Source organism: Grammomys surdaster, unplaced genomic scaffold (assembly GCF_004785775.1).
Source record: "Grammomys surdaster isolate TR1022 unplaced genomic scaffold, NIH_TR_1.0 125876, whole genome shotgun sequence".
NCBI classification, from domain to species: Eukaryota; Metazoa; Chordata; class Mammalia; order Rodentia; family Muridae; genus Grammomys; species Grammomys surdaster.
The window spans coordinates 995,226-1,016,527 of NW_021620701.1; the positions used below are offsets into that span (position 1 = coordinate 995,226).

Below are 21,302 nucleotides of genomic sequence, written 5' to 3' on the forward strand. Positions count from 1 at the left end.
GGAAGGTCTTTGCCTCAGCTCCGCCTACCAGGACTAACTGTGGCCTAGAACTACACTGGAAGCTTTTCTGTTCTTGCTAGGTTTCTAATCTCTTCTTTTCACTCATGTTAATCCTAAATAAATGTTTTACCCACCAAGTTGTCTTAGCATCTGCTTCCTGGAGAACAAACCTGTACCAGGTTTTGCACTTCTAAGCAAGAGAAACCTTAGTAACTATGTATTTTGGTAGCTTCCTTTCCAATTTCTAAGTACTGGCAAATAAGTAACACCATTCTTTCAACTTTTTTTTTTATTTACTTAAATTAACAAAACACAGGTTACATGCCATTTACAGGTAAACTGCCTGGAAACAGGAAGTAACATTCACAACTTGGGTTGCTAGACGCTTAGAGCTTTAGTTTTTTACTCACAAGCCCAAATTCTGTATAAAAAGCAACATTTGATGTAATGTTGTCCAAAAATGTGAAGGATTTGAAATGTTAGCTTGGTTACATTTTGTTTCAGCAAAGCAGAGAAAGAGCATAATTCAAAACATAATGTTAATATTTTATTGACTGTCTTTGGGGCTCAATAAATACAGAACGCACGGTGATTGAGCTTTCTTCTGCAACTACTTACATCCAGATATACCTATTAGCTCCTTTTGACGTTGGAAAGATTGGCTCCAGTGTCATGGCCAAAGGGAGATCCAAGTCTAAAAAACATAAAAGGATGAAAGAGGGATACAAATAAACTAAGGGGGACCATTGCAAGCCCGAGTTAAAAGGGCAGGAGACAAATATGCCACTAGGCTGGATGGTTAGCCAGTTCAGAGTGATGATGGCCCAAAGTCTGGGAGTCAATGTGATATTGGTCCAAAGTCTGGGAGTCAAAGAGATGATGGTCCAAAGGCTGGGGAACATTTAGGTCTGACCTCTTTTCAGAATTCTATAATATGATGAAGGATGAAGCTTTGGAATGGTGGTGACCTTGGATGACTTTATTCTTTGGTTTGCTGAGATGGGTTCCATGAGGCCTACTTCAGATTTGTATCTGGTTAATCAGATCAAGGTTGGCCACACCTTTTCCAGTGTCCAGGAAGCTGACCTCACTCCTTGGGATGCTTTTGAGAAGCCAAGGAACAATACCAAAGGCTGTGTTAGGAAAATAGATGTAAATGAGGACTGCTGCCTTCTCTGCACATGAAACCTGGGGCTGGCATTACTTTCAGGGGAGTGTTGGGTTGTCCTTCAGGTTATAGCTACTAAGTCTTCCATACTGGGAGGTAAAAGCCAGAGCCAGGCTCAGGGGCATATCCCCACTACATTGCGGTTCTTTCTTTGGATCTTCCTTCTCCCTCCATGAAGTCTGCTACTTTGAGTGAAATGGCCCCGGGAGCTGGGTATCTCCTTTTTTTTTTTTCCAGCTCTGGAGGGGCCTATGATGGGATATCCAACTCTTCAAAACTTGTTCTCAAACCACCATTCTAGACCATTCTCTCTCTGACACAACTGGTTTCTCAAACATTCCTACAAGATTTGCTCCTCTCTGTTTTCCTGGTTCCTTCTATTCCAATGTGACATCCAGAGGCACCTGGAAGTATGTGTAACTGTGGTCATGCACAGCACATGTGCCCCAATTCTCCATCCATGGATGAAGCCTCCTGGACACTTTTATCTAAGACACCCAGAAGTTCCACTCGAAGTGAATAGAAGGGATCTTGCCCCTCTGAAGACCTTCAACAGTTCTTTGTCCTGAGTTGCGCTCGTGGCCACAGAAACCCAGAGAAATCTCCCCACCATCCATCACCTTTGCAGATGTTATGACCAAGAGATGTGCACAGCTGGAAGTAGGAAACATACAAGCCTTTTGCCCTTCACAGGGGTAGTCATGACAAAGAAATGAATTTTAGGATGTCAGTAGGAGAGAAGGCTGAGAGATTGTCCATGCACATAGGTGAATGGCGGAGACTGGGTGAGCCTCATGGAGAAGCAGCTTGGTTGGCTAAGAAAGCTGCCTCTGGTAGTAAGAGCTAGACTGCATCTCTTAGACAAATGTGCTGGGAATCTGGGGGAGGAGAGAAGCAAAGTGGTCCCTAGCACCTTGCTTTACCAAGAATGTTGACACTCTCAACCAAAAGGACAGTAAACCAAAGTTTTTACAGAAACAATGCAGAACCTACCGAGTCAGTGACACAAACGCAGTCCCATGCAGCGCTGCTTGCCGTGGTGGCAGGGTCTAAGAAGGCCAGCCTAATAGGCCCAGTATATCCATTATAATCCTCACAGTACACTGCAACAGCAGTTCACACATCTGGGCAAGAGTAAGAGTCATCATAGGCCAGCCATGAATCTTTCAACGCACTAAGTAACTACAAACATCACAGGTGTTGTCTTCTAGTACACACACACACACACACACATGCGTATATTTACAATGTGTGGATGTATGTGTGTGAGTGGTGTGTTTGTGTGATGTGTGTGAGTGTGTGTGGTATGTGTGTGTGTGTGTATGGTGTGTGTGTGTCCATGGTATGTATGTGTATGTGAGCAGTGTGTGGTGTGTATGTGTATGGTGTGTGTCTGTGTGTGGTGTGATGTATGGTATGTGTTGTATGATATATGGTATGTGTGTATGTGAGGTGTGTGTGTGTGTGTGTGTATGTGAGGTGTGTGTGTATGTGTATATATGTTTGTGGTGTATCCTTAGGAGGATGACAAAGCAAGAACAAAGGCCCAAGTCAGCATTGTGGTTGCAGATCTTCTGCCTGCCACCTTACTGTATCTAAAGACGGGATCAAAACTATGTCTGTACAGTGGGAAGTCCCAGGGGACAGAACTGGGTGAGGATTAGTTGCGACCAGTGCTCTTTTTTTTCAAGAGGCACCTGGAGGTGCTTTGGAAACTCCCAGTGGTGGGCCCCATTCCTGGTGGATTAACCCAGAATCTTACAGGGTTTTGCTTACTTCCATCCTTTTCCTTTAAGAGAAGGTTTGAGCTTATAATCCAGGGTGGTTTCAAACATGAGGCCATCCTCCTGCCTCAGCCTCTCAAGTGCTGGGATTACAGTTGTGATCTACCATGCCTAGCTACATCAGCATTTTCTAAAGGATTTACTGGATGATTCTCACATGTCGCCAGCTCTCAGAGAATAGCTCAGGTCTTGCCTATGGTGATGAACTGGCGATCATCCCTCTACTCAAATAAGTCAGAGTTTGTTTTAGGGAGCAGTCCTGGACCCCATTCCATAGCCCAAGCTCCACTGCTCACCCTGAAAGGCAATTCTCCTTTCAGTTGCTTCATGGGGCAGGAGGCCTCAGAGCAAGGTGAGGAAGTTCTTCTTGAGGAGCGGTTTGATCTGAAGAGCTGGGACCCCCACAAGCATCATCCAGATGTCTACCAGAGTGCCCCAAATGTCCCATTGATCAGGAGAGCAGAAGCAGAAGAGAGGACCCAACCAGGTGTCTAAGCATCATCTGGTTCTGTCTTAGTCAAAATGATTCAACTTCTTCTGAAACCCAACTTCACATTTGCAGGAACTACTTGAGTCTTCCCAACAGTTCATCTCTTGCATCATTTCCTGTGTTTCTATTATTTAATAAAAGCTATATTTTTATATTTTTTATATATACACCTACTAATATTTTCATCTATGATACTGTAACCTTCACAAATGCAACTAAATAGTCACTAATTAAGATAACATGAGCACCACAGTCTTGCAACTAGAAAGACGTTTGCATCACTGCGTGTTAGGAGAAAACAGTGTCTAAAAGCACCTCGAAGTTCAGATTGCAGTTAGGTATCTAGAAGAATGCACAGCTCATCATGTGGGTGATGTGTAAAATAACACCAAAGGACCCCTGGACATGTATGGAATTGCCAAGTGTCCAAGGAACAACCTGAGAAGCGAGTGTTACCCACGCATTTAATCTGAGCCATTTTTAAAGACGGGTGTCACTCTCCCGTCTGCAGCAAATGACAGTTTGCACGAAAAGCTATAGTTGAACTGCCTAGATCTCCTTTTCCAAATGAAATTTTAAAGCCATTCACCTAGATACCCAAAAGAACTGCTTGTTTTTCCATTTTCCTCTCCAGTAATTCTTTTAAACCCTCATCTCTGTGCTTGAAGTATAAGTAATCAGAAAATGAGGGGCCCTGCCCGCCGCTTTGCAACAGCCCGCTGCCCAGGCGCTCGTCTCTGATGACACAGTCTATGTCTCTCTCCTCGCAGTCTAAGTCTCTGCCCTCGTGGTCCTCGCTACTGTCCTCCTGCTGCTCTTCCGGAACATCCTGATCCCGGCATCCTTCTCCAGGGCTTTGTAGAGCCTGCTCCTGCTTAGTGGACAGATCCTCAGGCGCGCAGAGCTGCTGGCTCTCCGGGGCCAGGCTGGGGCTATTGGGCTCCACTTCGTAGCAGTTGTCCTCTTCACCGGCCTCCTCGTCCTGGCAGAGGCAGTCCTGCATGCTGTCCACGTCAGACTGGAACATTGGCCCCTTCGCACTGCGCTTCTGGGAGAGGTCAAATGGCTCCTCCTGCTCCAGATTCCTCAGCACACCAGTGGACTGCGCCAGGACGAGTCGTCCCCTACCCAGACCTGAAGGACCAGAGCAGAATTTATGTGTCTGAGAAAAGTTATGCCCGAGGCCCTTTAGGCATTCTCTTGTTCATTTTAAAAACCGGGAGGGGGTGTGGAGGGGATGGGAGGGGGAGAATAGTTCTTACTAAGGACTCGGGCATGGGAAGCTTGTAATCCATAGAACTCTTTAAGGCAAGCCTGGGAACGTGTAGCCCAACTTAGCATGTCTCTACTGAGAATTTAAAATAAGAAAAATTAAGGGGAGGAGTGGGAGTGCAGAGTATGAGTGAATTTTTTTATTATATTAAAAATGAAAAAAAATAGTATCTAAATTGTGGTTTAAACACATAACTAGAACTACACAATGAACTATATCTGGGTGATAAAAATGTCTACATACATGAGAATACATACACATATTCTCTGTATATTCTAAGTCAAAATCTCTCTCCCTCCCTTCCCCCTCCAACTTCTTTATATTATTCTCTTCCCCTGTTTTCCTTATCAAAACTGTCTGGAAGGATGTAGGCTCAGATCTCAAAACTGATGAACTCTGAAGTGGCTACTGAACTTTCTTTCCACTTCTCAAGTATTTCTCATTTTATTTCCACAGAGAACATTTAGTCCTCAATAAATATTGAGGTCTCAAGACCTCAAATAAATAAAGCCATAGCAAAGATAATTCATCTTCAAACAAAGACAAACAAACCTAGGCAACTCCATAGCCTGTGGGCCCTATGCACTCTATACAACGGGCAGGGTGATCTGGGGGTGGGTTCCTTTCAGTTTGGGTACCTAGAAGGATTAGGGATTAGCACTGGGCACAGACTGCGGCTCATTTCATCTCCAGTTCAAGGCCACTGCCTGTGGTGACACAGCAGGGACACTGAGGGTTTGAGAAACAGGAAGGGAGGAGTCCAGGATACAGCAGGTGGCAGGTTGGAGTGGGAGGGAAGAAAGGAAGGGTCGGGGCTCTGAGGGACAATGATGCCTGCTGTCCATAGCTTTAATCTTGTCAGGGGCCAAAAGGAATCTTTTCATCTTTCTAATGATTTTTTTTGAGAAAAAAATATAGATCAAGCCACCAAAATTGTTGAAAATTTGTTTTTTTTTTAATTTTTTCAAAGCAATCCTCTGACACACAGTGACACTCTCCCAAAATGTCCCACTCCACAAAATGACAGGAGCCACAATGTACCTGTTAGGATATGAGCTTCAGTGTGGGGTAATTCAGTGACCACATTGGGTTCTAATGGGTGACTTCTTGTTATAGCTATTTCCCACCCAAGTGATAAAGCAAACTCTACTTTTAGAAAAATCCATGCTTTGCTTTGGAGAGGGCATGGCGAACCAGAGTCAATAAATAATTAAAGAGAAGGGGTGTCTCAAGGAAAAGAGAAACATTCTCTTTTTAACCAGTATTTTTTTTTAAGGTTTTTGCGTAGACTCATTTGTATGATCATAGTTGACTGTGAGCCAGGGGTCACCATAAACACAGAGGCATTGTGGAATACAAACAACAAATAAATACAAACAAGTCAGCCATGATTTTGACTGGGATGATGAGTGACTGTAGGCTTGACTCAGAATACCGACCAGTTAGAGTCCCAGCTCTGCCTGCAAACCTCTGCTTGACACAGATAGTTTATGTGACACCTGCAAGGTCTCCTCAGACCCAAAATGAGGACAGGCTCTCTTATTGACTTGGGAGAGGTGACTGAGGAGGCTGCTAAGACTTATCCTGAGCTGTCACCATCTTAATGGTCAAAAAGCTGTTGGTGTCATTTTTAAACGCTGTGTGTGACTGTCTTCTCTTTCTGTACTCAGACCTAGAGCGTTCAGGTGCTCTCTCCCATCCCTCTGCTTTGTGTCTGCATCGGCTTGTGGGGGGATGCTTTCGTTGTCTGTTTTTTTGTTTGTTTATATATTTGTTTTGTTGTTTGTTTTTGGAGGGCTAGCTGATGAGGTGACTAAGTAGCCTGCTGCACTCAGGGGACCTGGGACATAAAGTCTTCACTGACAAGGGCCTGGAGCTAAGGAGATTAAATAATCAAGAGGCTTTCATTAGTTCAGTCAAGAGACACAAACCCCTGCTCACATGAGAGCTGGGGCCATAAGAAAGCTGTCCTTGTGTGAACAGAAAAGGCAACATCGCTCACTGCAAACACATCTCTGCTGGTACGTGGGATGTAGAGCCAGCACTTGATTTTGGAAATGGAAGAAAACCCCCATGTTATCCATCTGTGTGACCAGTATATGTAATAATATAATAATGACTATATATAATAAAGTTGAAATATAGTAAGGATAGAATAAAGACTGAGCTGAAAAGGCCTGGGTTCAAATCCTGAATCTGCCTTTTCTTTCTTTCTTTCTTTCTTTCTTTCTTTCTTTCTTTCTTTCTTTCTTTCTTTCTTTCTTTTGTTTAATTGAGCAACTTTGGAAGTCTCAGATTTCCAACCTGCAAAATGGCAATGATAGACCTTTTCTAGCTGAGAGTGACTGAGGATTTAAAGAGATAAGGCACGCCATGCACTGCCTCAGACAAAGGAGCCAAGGGCAGTACCACTGCCATCATTACTGTGTTCCAGAGTTGCTCTGTGACTCTTACTCTTGTCTGCTCTGCTGTGGTCGTTAAAATACACCCCTGTTCTGGGCAGGAATAACCCCACTCCCAAGAAATTCCCCCCCCCATAAAAGCACACCACTCTTCCATGTGTCATCCCCTGGGCATGGTGGATAGAGCTTCCAACCACAGTGGAGGCAGTACCTTGAGAATGAAGGCCTCGCTCCATCACTCCATGCTTGACCTTCATGTGGCGGGTCAGGTTCCCCTTCAGTGTGAACTTACTGGGACAGTAGAGACACTTGAAGGGCTTGCTGTCCGAGTGCAGGTGCAAGTGGCCCATCAGGTTGTGCATCCTGTTGAATTCCTTCCCACACAGCTGTTGGAGACAGAGACCAAGGCACAGTGATCTTGCCAGGGAGAACCCATGTTCTAATGATATGGGGCTGGAGAGCCCTGGCCACACCTGCTTGGTACCATTACTACTTCCAAAGACAATGTCCCCCTGACAGGCAGGGAGGGGCCAGGTGCTACCTGGGTGTCAGAAATAGGACAGATGGAGTGGGTTGTGAGACACAGGTGTCCAGGATCTCTAAACTCAACACCCAAATTGCAAAGCTTGAAATTAAAGCTGTTTGTTTGTTTGTTTGTTTGTTTGTTTTGTGGTGGGGTCTCATGTAGTCCAGGCTGACCTCAAACTTCTTATGTAGCTAGTTAAAAGAGACAGACATATAAGAAAGAAGCCATCTTTTCTCTAGGTAGAGATACAAAGAAATGAGAATATTGTCATATATAGACATAGACAGACATAGACATAGACAAAAGCAAACTTTTAGAAATGTATTCATCTGTGTGTATGTCTGAGTCATGGATGTGTACCTGTGTGGGCCTATGTGCATGCAGGTCAGTCACCCAGCGTGGGTGTATACATGACAGATCTCAAGAGGGGAGCTGATACTTCTCCACAGAAGAAAATGGACAATGGTGACTGTGGAGTACATTTTGTTCCTGTGCCTCTGGAGAGCAACATTTGGAAGCTTCAGCTTTTCCTTGGTTGTGTAGCGCTTAGACCAGTGTGTTAAGTAATGGCAGAGCATTCTTCTCTGCCCTCAGTCCCTGAGAGAAACCACATGGGGGGATGTGAGGTAAGGCATCCTCTGGGGCTTAAATCCGCTTTCTCTTCTCACTGACAGAGATCTTTGAGGCTAATGCTGAAGATTCTAGATTGAATTTCTATTACACTGTTTTCTTGAGGGAAGGGCGACAAAGCTAACCTTGGAAGAATGGGCAGAGCTGACAAGACTGACCTTGGGAGGCAAGGCAGCCTGGGAGGCAAGGCTCTGAGGAGCCAGCCTGGGCTACACAGCAGACCCAACAATCCACACACAAACTATGAGTGGTTGGCTCTGTACCTATTTGAGGATTTGGTGTACATTTCTCCCCTCTAATTCCTTGCTAGCAAGAATGAATTTTCGATCCTAGGCAGAGTTCTTAGCTCAGAGTGAGTATACAGCATACACATTAGAAGACAGTGACCCAAAGCCTGGGGATACGGCTCAGAGGTACAGTGTTTGCACAGCACGTGTAAGCACTGGGTTTGAGCTCCACCACGGATGAGGGACCAACAACAAGAAATGACAGCTTAAGAGGAGGAAAAAATGGGAAAGCTGACCCAATTCCAACTTCCACAAAGAGAAGCCATATGTAGGATGGCTACTTCCTTTCTTCTCACTAGACAGAACTCATGGAGACACTTGCTAACCTGAGCTCAGTTTTGCATACGCCTAAAGTTGTTTTCTTTTTATAGTTATAATAGTTACCTTAGCTTGCCTGCTGAGGAACAAACCTTCAGATCTAAAGATCCATGTTAGGCATTTCTAGTCCAAGAACATTTTAAGGAAAAGAAACACAGCTCATGTTTTATGGGGTGATTTATGCTGTTGCAATTGCTGAGACCAGTACCAAATCAACACTGGTAGTATGTGCCCTGCCTGGCAAACTGAGTGTTCAGGCTCTGCCTGCCTTTCGATTGCAACTTGCCTTGTGTATGCCTGACACATGGCAGACCCTCTGTTAGTGGGTGGGGCATGTTGCCGTAGAAGAACTTGAGAAAAAAGCCGGAAGTGGGAGAGCAGAAGTTATGCAGGAGAGAGAAGCTGAGCGCTGACAGATGACTTCAATCATCAAGCAAGTGCAGCCATGGAGAGGGTCCGATGCTCCCCTCTACAGCAAACACAGATGAGTCAGATGCTCCCCTGTAAAGCAGACAGATATCATCGAAAGCGAAGGAAACAGCCCTCCCTCTGTGCTGGCTTCCGTGGTGGGAGACATTCTTCTTCTAGTTGTTCTCGTGTTGCCCAGGTATTAGACTCTGGATTGGCCTGAAAAAAATGCTTCACTAGCGAGATAGATCTGGAGCAACAGCTTAGTTGGTAAAGTGCTTTCTATACAAGCATGAGGACCCAAGTCAGAATCCCACCACTGAGTGTGGTGATACGCTGCTTTTGCAACCCTAGCGCTGAGGCGGTGGAGATGGGCAGGTCCCTGGAGCTCATTAGACAGACAGCCTAGCCTAACTGATGGTACTTAACGGGGGGTGGGGGGCGGAGAACCTGATGGCTTCTCAAGAATGACTTCTGAGCTTGACGTTTAGCCTCCACATGAACATGCCACACACACCACACCACACACACACACACACACACACACACACACACACGGCAGGTAGTTCATCCCTTTCTTGAAGGATGTGTGGTTTTTCCTTTACTTTTGATTTGGCACAAGCATGTACCTCCCTTACACTACAGGTGAACTGCTGCCATTGTGAAAAGGGTCAACTGCTTAGAGTTGTCGTAGCCATCATACCTGGGACTTGGGATAGGAAGAGATCCTGCAATTCATCTACCCCAAGGTTCTACCCATCAACCTTCAAATTTCCCTCACCACAAATCTGCCCTCAGAGTTCTGTGCTTGTCATAATGACTACCTCTGGGTATCTTGCAGGTTCCTCTTCAGCCTCAGACAAGTGTGCTGTCTAGTTTTATGTCAACTTGTCACCAGCTAGAGTTATCTAAAGGGAGGGAAACTCAATTAAGAAAATTCCTCCCTAAGAGCCAAGATTTCTTAATTAGTGACTGATGTGGAGGGCTCAGCCCACTGTGGATGTGCCATCCCTGGGCTGCTGGCCCTGAGTTCTTTAATAAAGCAGGTTGAGCAAGTGATGCTGAGCAAGCCAGAAAGCATCTTCCATCGCCTCTGCATCTGCTCCTGCCTCCAGGTTCCTGCCTTGACTTCCTTCAGTGATGGACTGTTACCTAGAATTGTAAGCTGAAAAATGAACCCCTTCCTCTCCAAGTTGCTTTGGTTATGGTGTTTCATGACAGCAACAGAAACCTGACTAGAATGATCCTTTCCGAGAGCCTGGCGAATTGATTGTTCACTGTTACAGATTTTCTGGCTCAATTCACTCATCATGAAACTTTTTGGGACATTTTAGTGGCATATGGGAACATTACGGCTTTAAAATTATATTGTCAGATCTGTGAGTTCAAGGCAAAAGTGGTGTTCTTAATGAATTTCAGGACAGCCAGGACCTCATAGAGAAACACTGTCTCAAAAAACCAAAATGACAAAAAAAATATTTTGCACTCCACAGTAATTCTAATGGCCTGAAGGAAGGTCCACTGTGAGTCACAATGGGTCAGCTCTGATTCTGGTTTCTGTGCTGTTGGCAAGCTTAATTTTTTTTTAATAATATAGTTGCCCTGCATAACACATGGCAGCCTGTTGGTTGTAACAATGCAGAGATACCACAGCGGTAGGTGGAGGCATGTCAACTCTAATAGGTGTCTGAAGGCCCAAAAGGGGCCCAGGCAGTTTTTAATGCAAGGCTCATCTCTATTTTCTTTGTAACCAATTTCAGTATCAGGGACAAGCCAGGAAGATAGCATCACCTTATACAAAAACCTTAAAATACAGCCATTACTGGTCCTCCTCATTTCCCCACTCGCCTGCAGGCACACCAGTTCCTAAACTAAAACCTTCACTGCTGGGGGGTGGAGTCAGATCATGGAGGACCTGAAGCACCTGGCCTTCATTTACGAATCAGCAGTAGCTACTCCATGTCTTCCTCCACCTCTGACCTCCACAGAGTCCTCTGGTTCTCACTCAGAACACTTGCTTCTTTATAGTTCCCAGAAGAGTGTCCTCACGTGACAATGCCCAAGTATGGAGAGGTTTTGTTTTGTTTTTATGTCTGTGAAACACAGAGTCATTCCACTCTGACAATGAAGAGGGGTCAGAAAAAGAGGCTGAGATCTGCTGCCGACAGAGTCCTGGAATGTCAGCTCAAAGCAGAGTCCCTGCAACTGGGGACAGAAGCAAGAGTACAGAGGGACCAGCAAAACTTATTTCTTCTCTGGGAAAAAAAAATCAGTAGCTGAAGGCAAGACTTCCTGAACTGAAAATGTAAGTGCATCCCCAAGCCAGGACTGGATGAAAGATCTCCTTCCTAACAAGGTCTGCATCAAAGTAAGAGTGACACTGGTGGAGGGTTGGGGACCCAGCTTCCATCCTTCCAGATGTGAGCCACTGCACTCCAGCTAGGGTGCTGTGCTTTTCAAACATCAAAGGAACGGAAACGAATCTTCTGGCTGAACTCCTGCCAGGTGACCTGGGGCTGAAGAGAAGTCTAGCCCCAGGATTCATGGGTGGAAAGCAGAGATTCACTATAGATCACAGGCTTTTGGAAAGCCCACCATCTGTCTCTCTGATGTCCAGGATGTCCTTGAAACAGCTGGCATGTGTCCTCTTTGCTTCAGCCTCCTTGCTCTGGCCTCCTGGTGCCCTTTCCAACCTCCACCCTGAGATACAGAGCCTGGAGCTGCTAGCTTCCCATGAGCCCCTGAGGCAGCAGCTGCCACAGAGAGGTCAGCAGTGGGCAGAGATGGAGCAATGGCAGCCACCACTTGGCTGAGTCCAGAGGCTCAGAAGGCCAAGCAGCCCTGGACCTGGCTACAACTGCCTGAGGTGAGCTTCAGAGCCAAGATGCACCAGGAAGCTATGTTTTCCTTTCCAGAGAGGAGAGGTCAAAGAGCTTCAGCCAGCCCAAGAGAATGGCCTCTGCTCAGCCGCCCTTCCCTTACATTCTTCTCTCTCTCTCCTCTTTAATAAGAAGGGTGTTCCTTTCCTCAGAGGGAGAGGGAGGGAGGGAGGGAGGGAAAGAGAGTGTAAACTGTCCAAAAGGACCGTGAGAAAACAGGAAGCTTTGAAAAGTACAAGAGAAAGCAAGATGAAATCTATTTGCAGGCGGGCCCCTGGGGACATGTGAGGCATTGTTAAACAGGCAGTTCATGCAGCTATATCCTTCCTTCTGCCTAGGAGGAGGGCTTTGCTGCCAAAAGGCTGCTATCTGGTCACTGCCTTAACCCCCTCCACACCAACCTGAAAACCCTCACCGCGGGCACTGAATCCCTACAAACTACCCAGTCTGATCTCTCTCCTTTCAGTGTGCCAAACAGCCCACAGTCTGGGACAGGAAGTAGAACCCCCTTTTCAAGGCAACTATCTTCACTTGTCTGCCCCACTGACAGGCCTCCCCTCAGCCCTCTGCTGTAGAAAAGGCTAGAGATGACCTGGTGATTCATAACTTAGGCAGCTCTGGGCTTCGCCCATCTCAAAAGAGAATTTGTCCCGGAAATTCTGGATGGAAGCTTTTCCTGGACAGGTTTTCCAAAGACGGCAGCTGGTTCTTGGCTATTATGGAGTGCCGCCACTACGCAGATAGTATCCAAATCAAGAGCTGCGTGCTTACGCCAAATCTGGGAAGCATATCTGTGAAACATAGCTTAAGCCTACAGGCTGGGTCTCTGGACAAACTCCAGCTGGCTGCCAGGAGCAAGGAGTCTAGAAGTTGAGCCAATAGCCAGAATCCAGAAGGGCAGTCATATATATATTTGAAAGAAACATAGAATGGAAAACTTCGCTCTCCACTCATTTTCCGTCCTATTGGTAATGTGTGATTCTACAGCCAGAGAACGTTTCTGCTCACTGGGGACAGCTGTTTCCACTGAGAACTATTTCATGCTGCAATAGGGGGACTTATGTTGGGGAGGGGATTTTAATGGCAAAAATCCCAAGAAATTGGAATCTGTTGCTGAATCTTTCTTGTGGCTGATTGTTGAGGAAAGGCAATAGAGCTAGCTCAGGTCTGCAGTGTGGCAACAGGAAGCCTCCCCCACCCTCCTTTTTAAACCATCCATGTCAATCATGAGAAGAGAATAACTGTCTTTGCCATGACTATCAGACTTGGGTGTAATTGGCTAGGCTTGTTTCTCACCGTCACTATGTGGCTGGCCAGACATTTGTCTCACTTGGCTATGAAGTGCGTAGCAATGAGTAAGTGGCCTCCATCTCTCTAACCCTTCCAATATCCTACAGCCTTCATCCAGGGACAGATTTCTATCCAGCTCAACATGGGTAGGAAGCAAAGGTCACAGGACATCCCAGGATCACCCTGCTCTTCCGAGAGATGTGAACCAGAGTCTCAGGCTTTACAAATTTCTCTACTCTATGGTTTTCAGGCATGTGAAGGAACCTGTTTGACACGGCACCCATACACACACATGATGAAGAGTGATGATACCACAGGCTAGCCTAAAGGGTGCCACTGTGAGGAAGTGGTAGCGAGGAGGAAAAGAACCTGACAGCATGCTTCTGGAGCTTTGAGGAAGAAAGTCAAGGTGACCTACACAGATTGTTATTTCAGAAATGTCTAAGTGTTGGAGAAGGGCCAGCTAAGTTTGGTGAGAACGCCTTTTATCCTCCAAATCGCTTTTCCCGATAACAGACAATACTCTGTAGGTGAAGAGCTGTATTCTGGCCTTCTGAGAGAAGCCCGGTAGTTGAGCAGTCCAGCTCCTCTTCCCCGTGTTCAGGGTAAACTGCCTCTTCTGTCAAAGCTGGGATTTCACTTTCTTATGGGATCTGGTGATGTGAGCCAGACATCAAGAGCCTCAGAAACCCTTAAGGAAAGTAAAATGAAGTTTCTGAGCCACACAGCTGACTGTCCCGTGACCTTGGGACCATGTATGGTGCACAGTCATCAGGGTGGAGAAGGGCATAATTGTCTGAGAACAGAGGCCAAAAACACCCATCCAGGGTGGCCCACTGAAGCATTAGGCCCCCGAGTACACTACTCTGAGCAGCTTTCGTGCCCTGGTACTACAGAGAATTTTCTGGATGTTCACGTACTATCAGGCCCAATAAATCTTGTAGGCCTTTGAGGGTAGGGAAACAGAACTGTTCTAGGAATGCCCACGCTGCTTTGACTGGCTTTGTCCTGACCTCCATTTTAGAGACTCCCCCTGGCTATGTCTGCTCTGACTCACACCTCCATCTCAGGGCCTCCCCCCCCATGTCTGCTCTGACCCACACCTCCACCTCAGGGACTCTCCCCTGGCTATGTCTGCTCTGACCCACCTCTCCACCTCAGGGGTTCCCCCAAGACAACATTTCTGCCGAGGGATCAGAATCGATCCAGTACAGATGGAAGGGTGGCTGGAATGAGCAGCTGTGGGTTTCTCTGGAGAATAAACTAAGTGGTAGCTATCTGCCTTTGTATAATAACGATTGTACTGTAACCAAGAGTTGGTGAGGTAATTAATGCGGTTCATGCTTGACGCTCAAGTGTAGGAGAGCCTGCTGGCACCTCTACTAAATCTCTGCAGGCAGGGCAGACTGCAACGGTCAGTCAATGAGGGGGGTGGAGTTGATGGAGTGAGAAGAAAATAGAGGGGTGTCTGAGATGAGAGGGAAGGGATGTTTGTGGAGTCCAGAGAGTTGGGGGTGCTCATGGGCTTTTGTCAGGAGGGTCCTTGGTCTGAGTTAATGCTTTATTTGCTCTTGAAGTTGCTCAACCCCTGTGAAGAAGCCTTGTCTTTCCTTTCAATACTGGGCCCTGCCGCACATCTATCGGCCACCTCCTTTAGCTCATACACTCAAGACAGACATAATGTGGCCTTCAAACCACTGAAAGCTTGGAGAGAAGAAGGGGAAACAGGAGCGGGTGGCAGGAAAGGAGTCAGGGAGAAGGCCCCTCTCCAGACAATGTCCACACGGCCTAGGGAAGCTCTGGTTCCTGACCTCTCACCCTGTCGAGTAGCTGCCAACACAGAAAAAAAGGCCACTTCACAGGGATTCCTTCAAGTGGGGACCACATTGCCAAGGGGTCAAGCCAGCAACCCCTCCCGGAAGAAGAGAATCCAATTGCAGGGATGCAGATTTGCAAGTGAGTCACCCACATGCTCACCCACATGCAGCAGCAGAAAAGGAAAATTTAGGTTTCACACAGACACACTCCACTGTCTGAACGCAGTATTTCCTCTTCCCGTTCTGCCCTCTCTTCCTGACTGGGATGATACTCACCCCTGAAGTCCTCCAACTACCCAGGCAGGCCTAAGCAACTCTCCTGGAAACAGGCATGGAGCAGGGCAGCCTTGGATAGCCGCTGTCTTGTAAGATCTCTAGCTCACACACCCTCTCAGTGATAAAATAAGAATAAACCAAAGTGTAAGTAATCTGATAACCGCAACTCCAACAACAGAGCTGAGGCCCTGGGCCACGTGGTACTCGGCTATAAAGAAGAAATATTGTAGCGACTCAGTTCACATTTGCTCCACACACGTGTTTCTGGAATCCTTTGGAGGGCTAGCTTTGGGTCCTTTTGTACTTTTTCAGAATGTTTTGAATTGACATACAGTAACTATTCATCTATGTCAGGTACAGTAGACCTAGATTCATGTGTAGAACATGTAGAAAGCATATCATGGTCATCAGTATACCATCACTACCGAGGTCTTGATGTTGGGGGTGCTCTGTCTTTCTTTCAGGGAAATATTCGATAACGCCTTCATAACTGTCACCTTGCTGTGCTATGGAACACCAGACCATATTCCTCCTATCTACCTCTTATTTCTGTACCTAACCAACCTCTGTCTCCTCTCCTTCCTCCCCTTCCCAAGCTCTTGTAACCACTCTTCTCCACTGTACCTCTATGAGGTCAACTTAGCTTTTATGTATGAGCTAGGGCATGCAGTATCTGTCTCTCTGTGCCTTGTTTATTTCTCTTAACATCTTGTCCTCCAATATGGTCTCCGTTCATGTTTGACATAGATCCAGGGGTTTGTTCCTTTTGTGACTGAATAGTACACCATTGCATATACATACAGCCTCTCTTCTCCTGATCATCCTCTGATGAGCCCGTAGGTTGGTTCCACAGCTATGGTGAATATTGTTACAACTATCTTAAGAACTAGCAATCTGACCATTGAAGCTCTATCCAGAGAGCATGAAGTTAGCATGCCAGGATCCTCTTTGGGAGGTCTGCCCTCACATTGTAAGATTGAGCCCAAGTGTCAAGACAGGACAGGGAAAATGTGTTAGATTTTCAGATTCCTTTTTGTGACGATTCATTGGCTTATAAGAGAAGCAGAGCCAGCCTGGTTACTTCTCTCTGGTCTAGTGTCCCCTGTCACCTTCATCCTCTTATTAGCTATTCTGTAATGAACTTTCTATGATTAGAGTTTTCATGACTGCCTGCCCACTCCCTGCCCCTGACCCAAGCAGTAAGGCCACAGTCACATGAACATGAACCAGAGAAGGACTGCTGTGAGCTCAGGTGGCAGAATCAGGGTCAGAGTGGTGTGGTGACTTGGACTGGGCCACAGACCTCCTCTGAGCCTCATACTACTGAAGAAATCTGGTAGAAGGTTTCCCAGGGTCTTTCCTGACAGACATTTGCATAGTCCCTGGAGTCCCTTCCTTCTCCCCACCTTGCATTTGAAAGGCTTCACATCCGAGTGGACGATCATGTGTGCCTTGAGGGTCTGCTTCTGCACGAAGCTCTTGTAGCAGAGGTGACACTGGTAGGCCCGGATGTTGGTATGGATCAGCACGTGTCTCTTCATGTTGGCCAGCAGGGTGAACTCACGCCCACAGATCCCGCATTTGTGCTCTTTCACACCCTGTGCAGAGGCAAGATTCAAAACCAGAGAGGGCTGCGTGTTAGCCAGGCTGTCACGAGTGTGATAGGCTGTTGCTTCTTGACACGTAAATCCACAAGTAATGGATCAAAGTGAAGTCTTCAATGACACAGCTTTAGCTGTGTTAAATTATTATATCTTTGGAAGTGTTGATCACATAATCTACCGGATTCCTTTATTTTGAACACCATAAACTAGCCGGCCACTAGAATGAAGGAAAGCCTCTGTTGTTCCCGCTGCTGCTGGGTTAATTCTACAGCAACGGGAGGAGAGGATTAATACGATTTTGGTAAGAGGACTGTAAAATGATATGTGAAATGAATCTCTAATCTGGCTTCCATGAGGATGAAAAAAAAATTTAAACCGATAATGTCATTTCTCAAAAGGAAGCCAATGTCTCACCAGTTCTCACTAATGGATTCAAAAGTCCCAAAAGAGCCACACATCCTTGCTTCACTCAATTATAGCTAAATAATCGCCCTCTCCTGTTGGTCTTCTGGGTTCCCACAGGCCATGCTGACCCATGGGCCATAACTCCGGAGCCTCTGTAGTCCAGCTGCTGCTGTTGTGGAAAATTGCCATGGATAACCTTCTAAATTGGAAAATAGAACAGAAGGTCGTCTGGTTTCCCCACTGTCTAGAGAGCAGTGTTTAAATGCTTGGATCTTGAGACCTTCAATTCAGAGCCTTTCCAGGGACTCACAGACAGAATGTTAATAATCTCAACAACCTTCACTTCCCAGAAAAGGCCTGTGCAAAATGTCTCCATCCACAGTGACTTAAGAACAGTGTCAGATTTTTTTATTTTATATGTATGAATGCCTGTGTGTGTATGTATGTATGTATGCATGCATGTATGTATATATGTATGTATGTATGTATGTATGGATGTATGTATATTACCTACATGCCTGAGGATGTCAGGATAGGGGATCAGATCTCCTGGAACTGGAGTTACAGACAACCACGATGTGGATGCTGGGAAACATGCTCATGTCCTCTGCGAGAACAACAAGTGCTCTTAACCACTTAGCATCTCTCTAGAGCCCTAGTGACTCTTTGATACAGAGCTTCACTATGTTGCTGAGGCTAGTGTTGAATTCCTGAATTGAAGCAATCCTCCTGCTCCAGCCTCCTGGTTAGCTGAGACTACAAGTGTAGACTGCTGTTCCAGGCAAGAATGACTTAAAAAGGAAGATTCAAAGAACCTTGGCATGAAAATAAGGATTAGAACAAATTATCAAATCAGCACCTCAAGGATCCGTACTGTCTGGTATCCATAAGTCGTCTAAGGAAGGAGGGATTCCAGGTTAGCTCTGACTTTAACTATACCCTCACTTATTTGAGTTGGGGTCATGATAAGAAGTTAGCAGTCTTTAGTGAGCTCAAAGCACTAAGGGGTGGGTTTATGTCTCTGTCCAATCATCTACTGATTATGAAATCTTAAAGAATTAAGTCCCAGGGTCTTTCCTGGTGAAGATTTGTCTTCTCAGGATGAAGTGGTGGGGGCTGGGTATATAACTTTGTTGGTAAAGTACTTGTCTTGTATGCATGAAGCCCTGGGTTGGAACCCTGGCCATGCATAAACAAGTACAGTGGCACATCCCAGCTCCCAGGGGCGGGAGGACCAGAAGTTCACGTTTACTCTCTGCCTAAAAGCAATTTGAAATCAGCCTGGGAAACATGAGACCCTATCTCAAGAAAAGAGTCTTGAGACTCCTTGGGTTCTCTCTGATGCAAAGGCTTTCTATCCTAAATGATTGCAGATAAGGACAGGTTTATGTTATTAAAAAGACCAGGAATCAACTTTCACTCAAAACTAGGTTTTAATGCCTTCCGAGATAAGTTTTGTAAACGACCTACATATTCAGTGCATTTAAAATCGTAAAATCAACAATTATTTTCTTGATGGGCTTTCAAATTTACTATAGCAGCCTTTTCCTTCTGGCCTGCTATTCTGTGGGGCTGAGTACAGCTCAGTGCTTGCACGCCTAAGTCCATAGGTTCAATTCTCAGAAACTATATGTAGTGTAGGGGACAACGAAGAAGGAAAAGGAATGATTTTTCTCTGGGCTTGGGTAAGATCCAGTTGTCCTGGGACTACAGAGAAGGTATTTATGACTGTCTTGGAAATACTTTAGAGAATTTTGTCCCCAGACTGGATTCACAAATGGCTGGCATAGAAGACAGAGAAGAGCTGGACACACTGTGGAACTTAAGAGAAACTACTGCCTCTCTGAAAGTATCAATGAAACCAGACGGAAGAAGGAGCCCGTGAGAGTGGTTAGAGCCAGCAAACAGTCTTGTTAATACAGTGTTTACAGATTTGGTGTTGGCTGCTCTGTGGTGGTGCATGTCTTTAATCCCAGCCCTCAAGAGGTAGAGGCAGATGGCTCTCTGTGAGTTCGAGGCCAGCCTGGTCTACAGAGGGAGTTCCAGGACAGCTGGGACTACACAGAAAAATTCCATCTTAAAACCCAATAAAACAAAACGAAAAACTCAAATAATTCATTGTTGGGTCTTGGGAATTAGCCCAGTGGGTAAAATGTGCAGTGGGTAAGCATTCACAGAGCCCACAGAAAACGCCACACGTAGCAGGGGTGTCTGTAATCCTAGTACTAGGAGGCAGAGTTAGGAAGATAGCCAGAGGCTCAGTGAGAGAACCTATCTCAAAAAACATTACGTGGAGAGTAATGACAGACACCTCAAGTTGACCTCTGGCCTCTGTGTGCACACACCGGTGCATTTTGCACACCTAAGCAAACATATACAAAAATTTTAAAAAAAACTAAATAAATCAAACAAATAAACAAAGCTTTATGTGCTGGTGCTGCTGTTCTGAGAGACAGAATCATGTCTTGGTTCTTCACTCTCAGTGAGAAGCAGACCCAGCATCTTTGAGAATCTGTAGGAATGAGTTATGAACTACCACAGAGTAAGAATCCTGTGTTTGCCCATGTGTCTACCAAAAGCACACTTTGTCTAACAATTTGAAGAAAACATATGTTGGACAACAGGTTGTTTTTTTCATTTGAAATACATTTTCTATTACCCAAATCCATATGGAGTAAAATCAATAACCTTGGACTCCTTTCCCACACACACAGGAACCCATGAACTAAGCCAGTGGTGCCTTTGTGGCCAAATCGAAGTTCAAGTCCTCTGTTGATGGTTCCCTCACTTGTCAGCCAGTTCCCCTCAGAAGTATCTATGAATGCCTTTTGTCCAACAGGAAGTACATCTCTGCTGCAGTGCCAGAGAGCACTGTGTTTTGTCCTAACCTAATGAAGGAAACCCAGGAAAGCAGAGCTGCAGCTGGCCTCTGATGGCCAGCCCCCTGATGACCTTTGGAAATAAAGGATGTTTTAAAGACTCTGGTTTGCTAGAAGTCTTTCTTGCCAAGAAAACCACTGAGGTCAAGGATAAGACTAGAGGTCAGTAGAGGCAAAAGTCCTCTCTTGGCAGACCTAAGTGAAAGCTCACTTGGGTAAGGTCTCAAGATGCCTCTAGGGGCTTGCCTACTCCTATGGTAAACTCCAAATCACTAGCTACAAATGAGGCGGAAACTTGAGCCTTAGATCTGCATTGCTCTGTGAAGATCTGAGGCCAGAGAAATCAAAACCCAGCAGAGAAGGGTGCTTCCTTCTGCTTCCCAGAAAGATATCACAGACTAGTGAACCCAAGCAGACAGAAGAGCAGGCCCCGGGAGACTAGGCTAAGCTCTGCTCCAATTTACAGCCACCTGAAGGAAGCAAGTGTCACAGCAGGGCCAGCCAACGAACCAGAAATAGGCCCTGCTGCAGCTGCAAAAGGCTCTTAGAGAATTCTCTAGAAAGAAGATTTCATTGGTATAGCCCAGGCACGGTGGGTGATGATCTGAGGTCTCATGACATGCGTGTTGTTGTTTTTTGTTTTGTTTTTCACTAGTGCCCTAAAAGAAGTTTCTAGAATCAGAATTCCAGTGGCTAAGCAGAAATATCACAGCAGCCAGCTGCTTCCTTCATCCTTCCTCACTGTCGTCTCCAAGAGTCTGCATTGGTCATTTCCAGTCGCACCTTAGACTCTACGGCTATTCTGGGAAAGGGCTTAAGTGATCGCGTACTGGCATGTCTCTCACTGCAATGTGAGGTGGGAAAGG

The 21,302-nt window shown here is 45.9% G+C and overlaps 1 protein-coding gene across 2 annotated transcripts in view; it reads right to left on the reverse strand.

The window, feature by feature from the left end:
- Nucleotides 1–271: 271 nt before the first annotated feature.
- Nucleotides 272–21,302, reverse strand: part of Znf366 (zinc finger protein 366) — a 65,588-nt gene continuing 44,557 nt past the window's right edge. The window contains exons 3-6 of one of the 2 annotated variants that reach the window (XR_003714243.1): nucleotides 16,955–17,146; nucleotides 7,329–7,503; nucleotides 3,249–4,576; nucleotides 272–2,292 (exon numbers count right to left, since the gene is read on the reverse strand). Coding sequence is in view for 1 of the 2 variants with exons in the window: in XM_028790221.1 (XP_028646054.1) it covers nucleotides 4,032–4,576; nucleotides 7,329–7,503; nucleotides 16,955–17,146 (912 nt within the window). In the remaining variant the exon portion in view is untranslated. Of the gene's footprint in view, nucleotides 2,293–3,248; nucleotides 4,577–7,328; nucleotides 7,504–16,954; nucleotides 17,147–21,302 lie in introns of those variants that run through there. The other variant, XM_028790221.1, reaches the window with a different exon arrangement.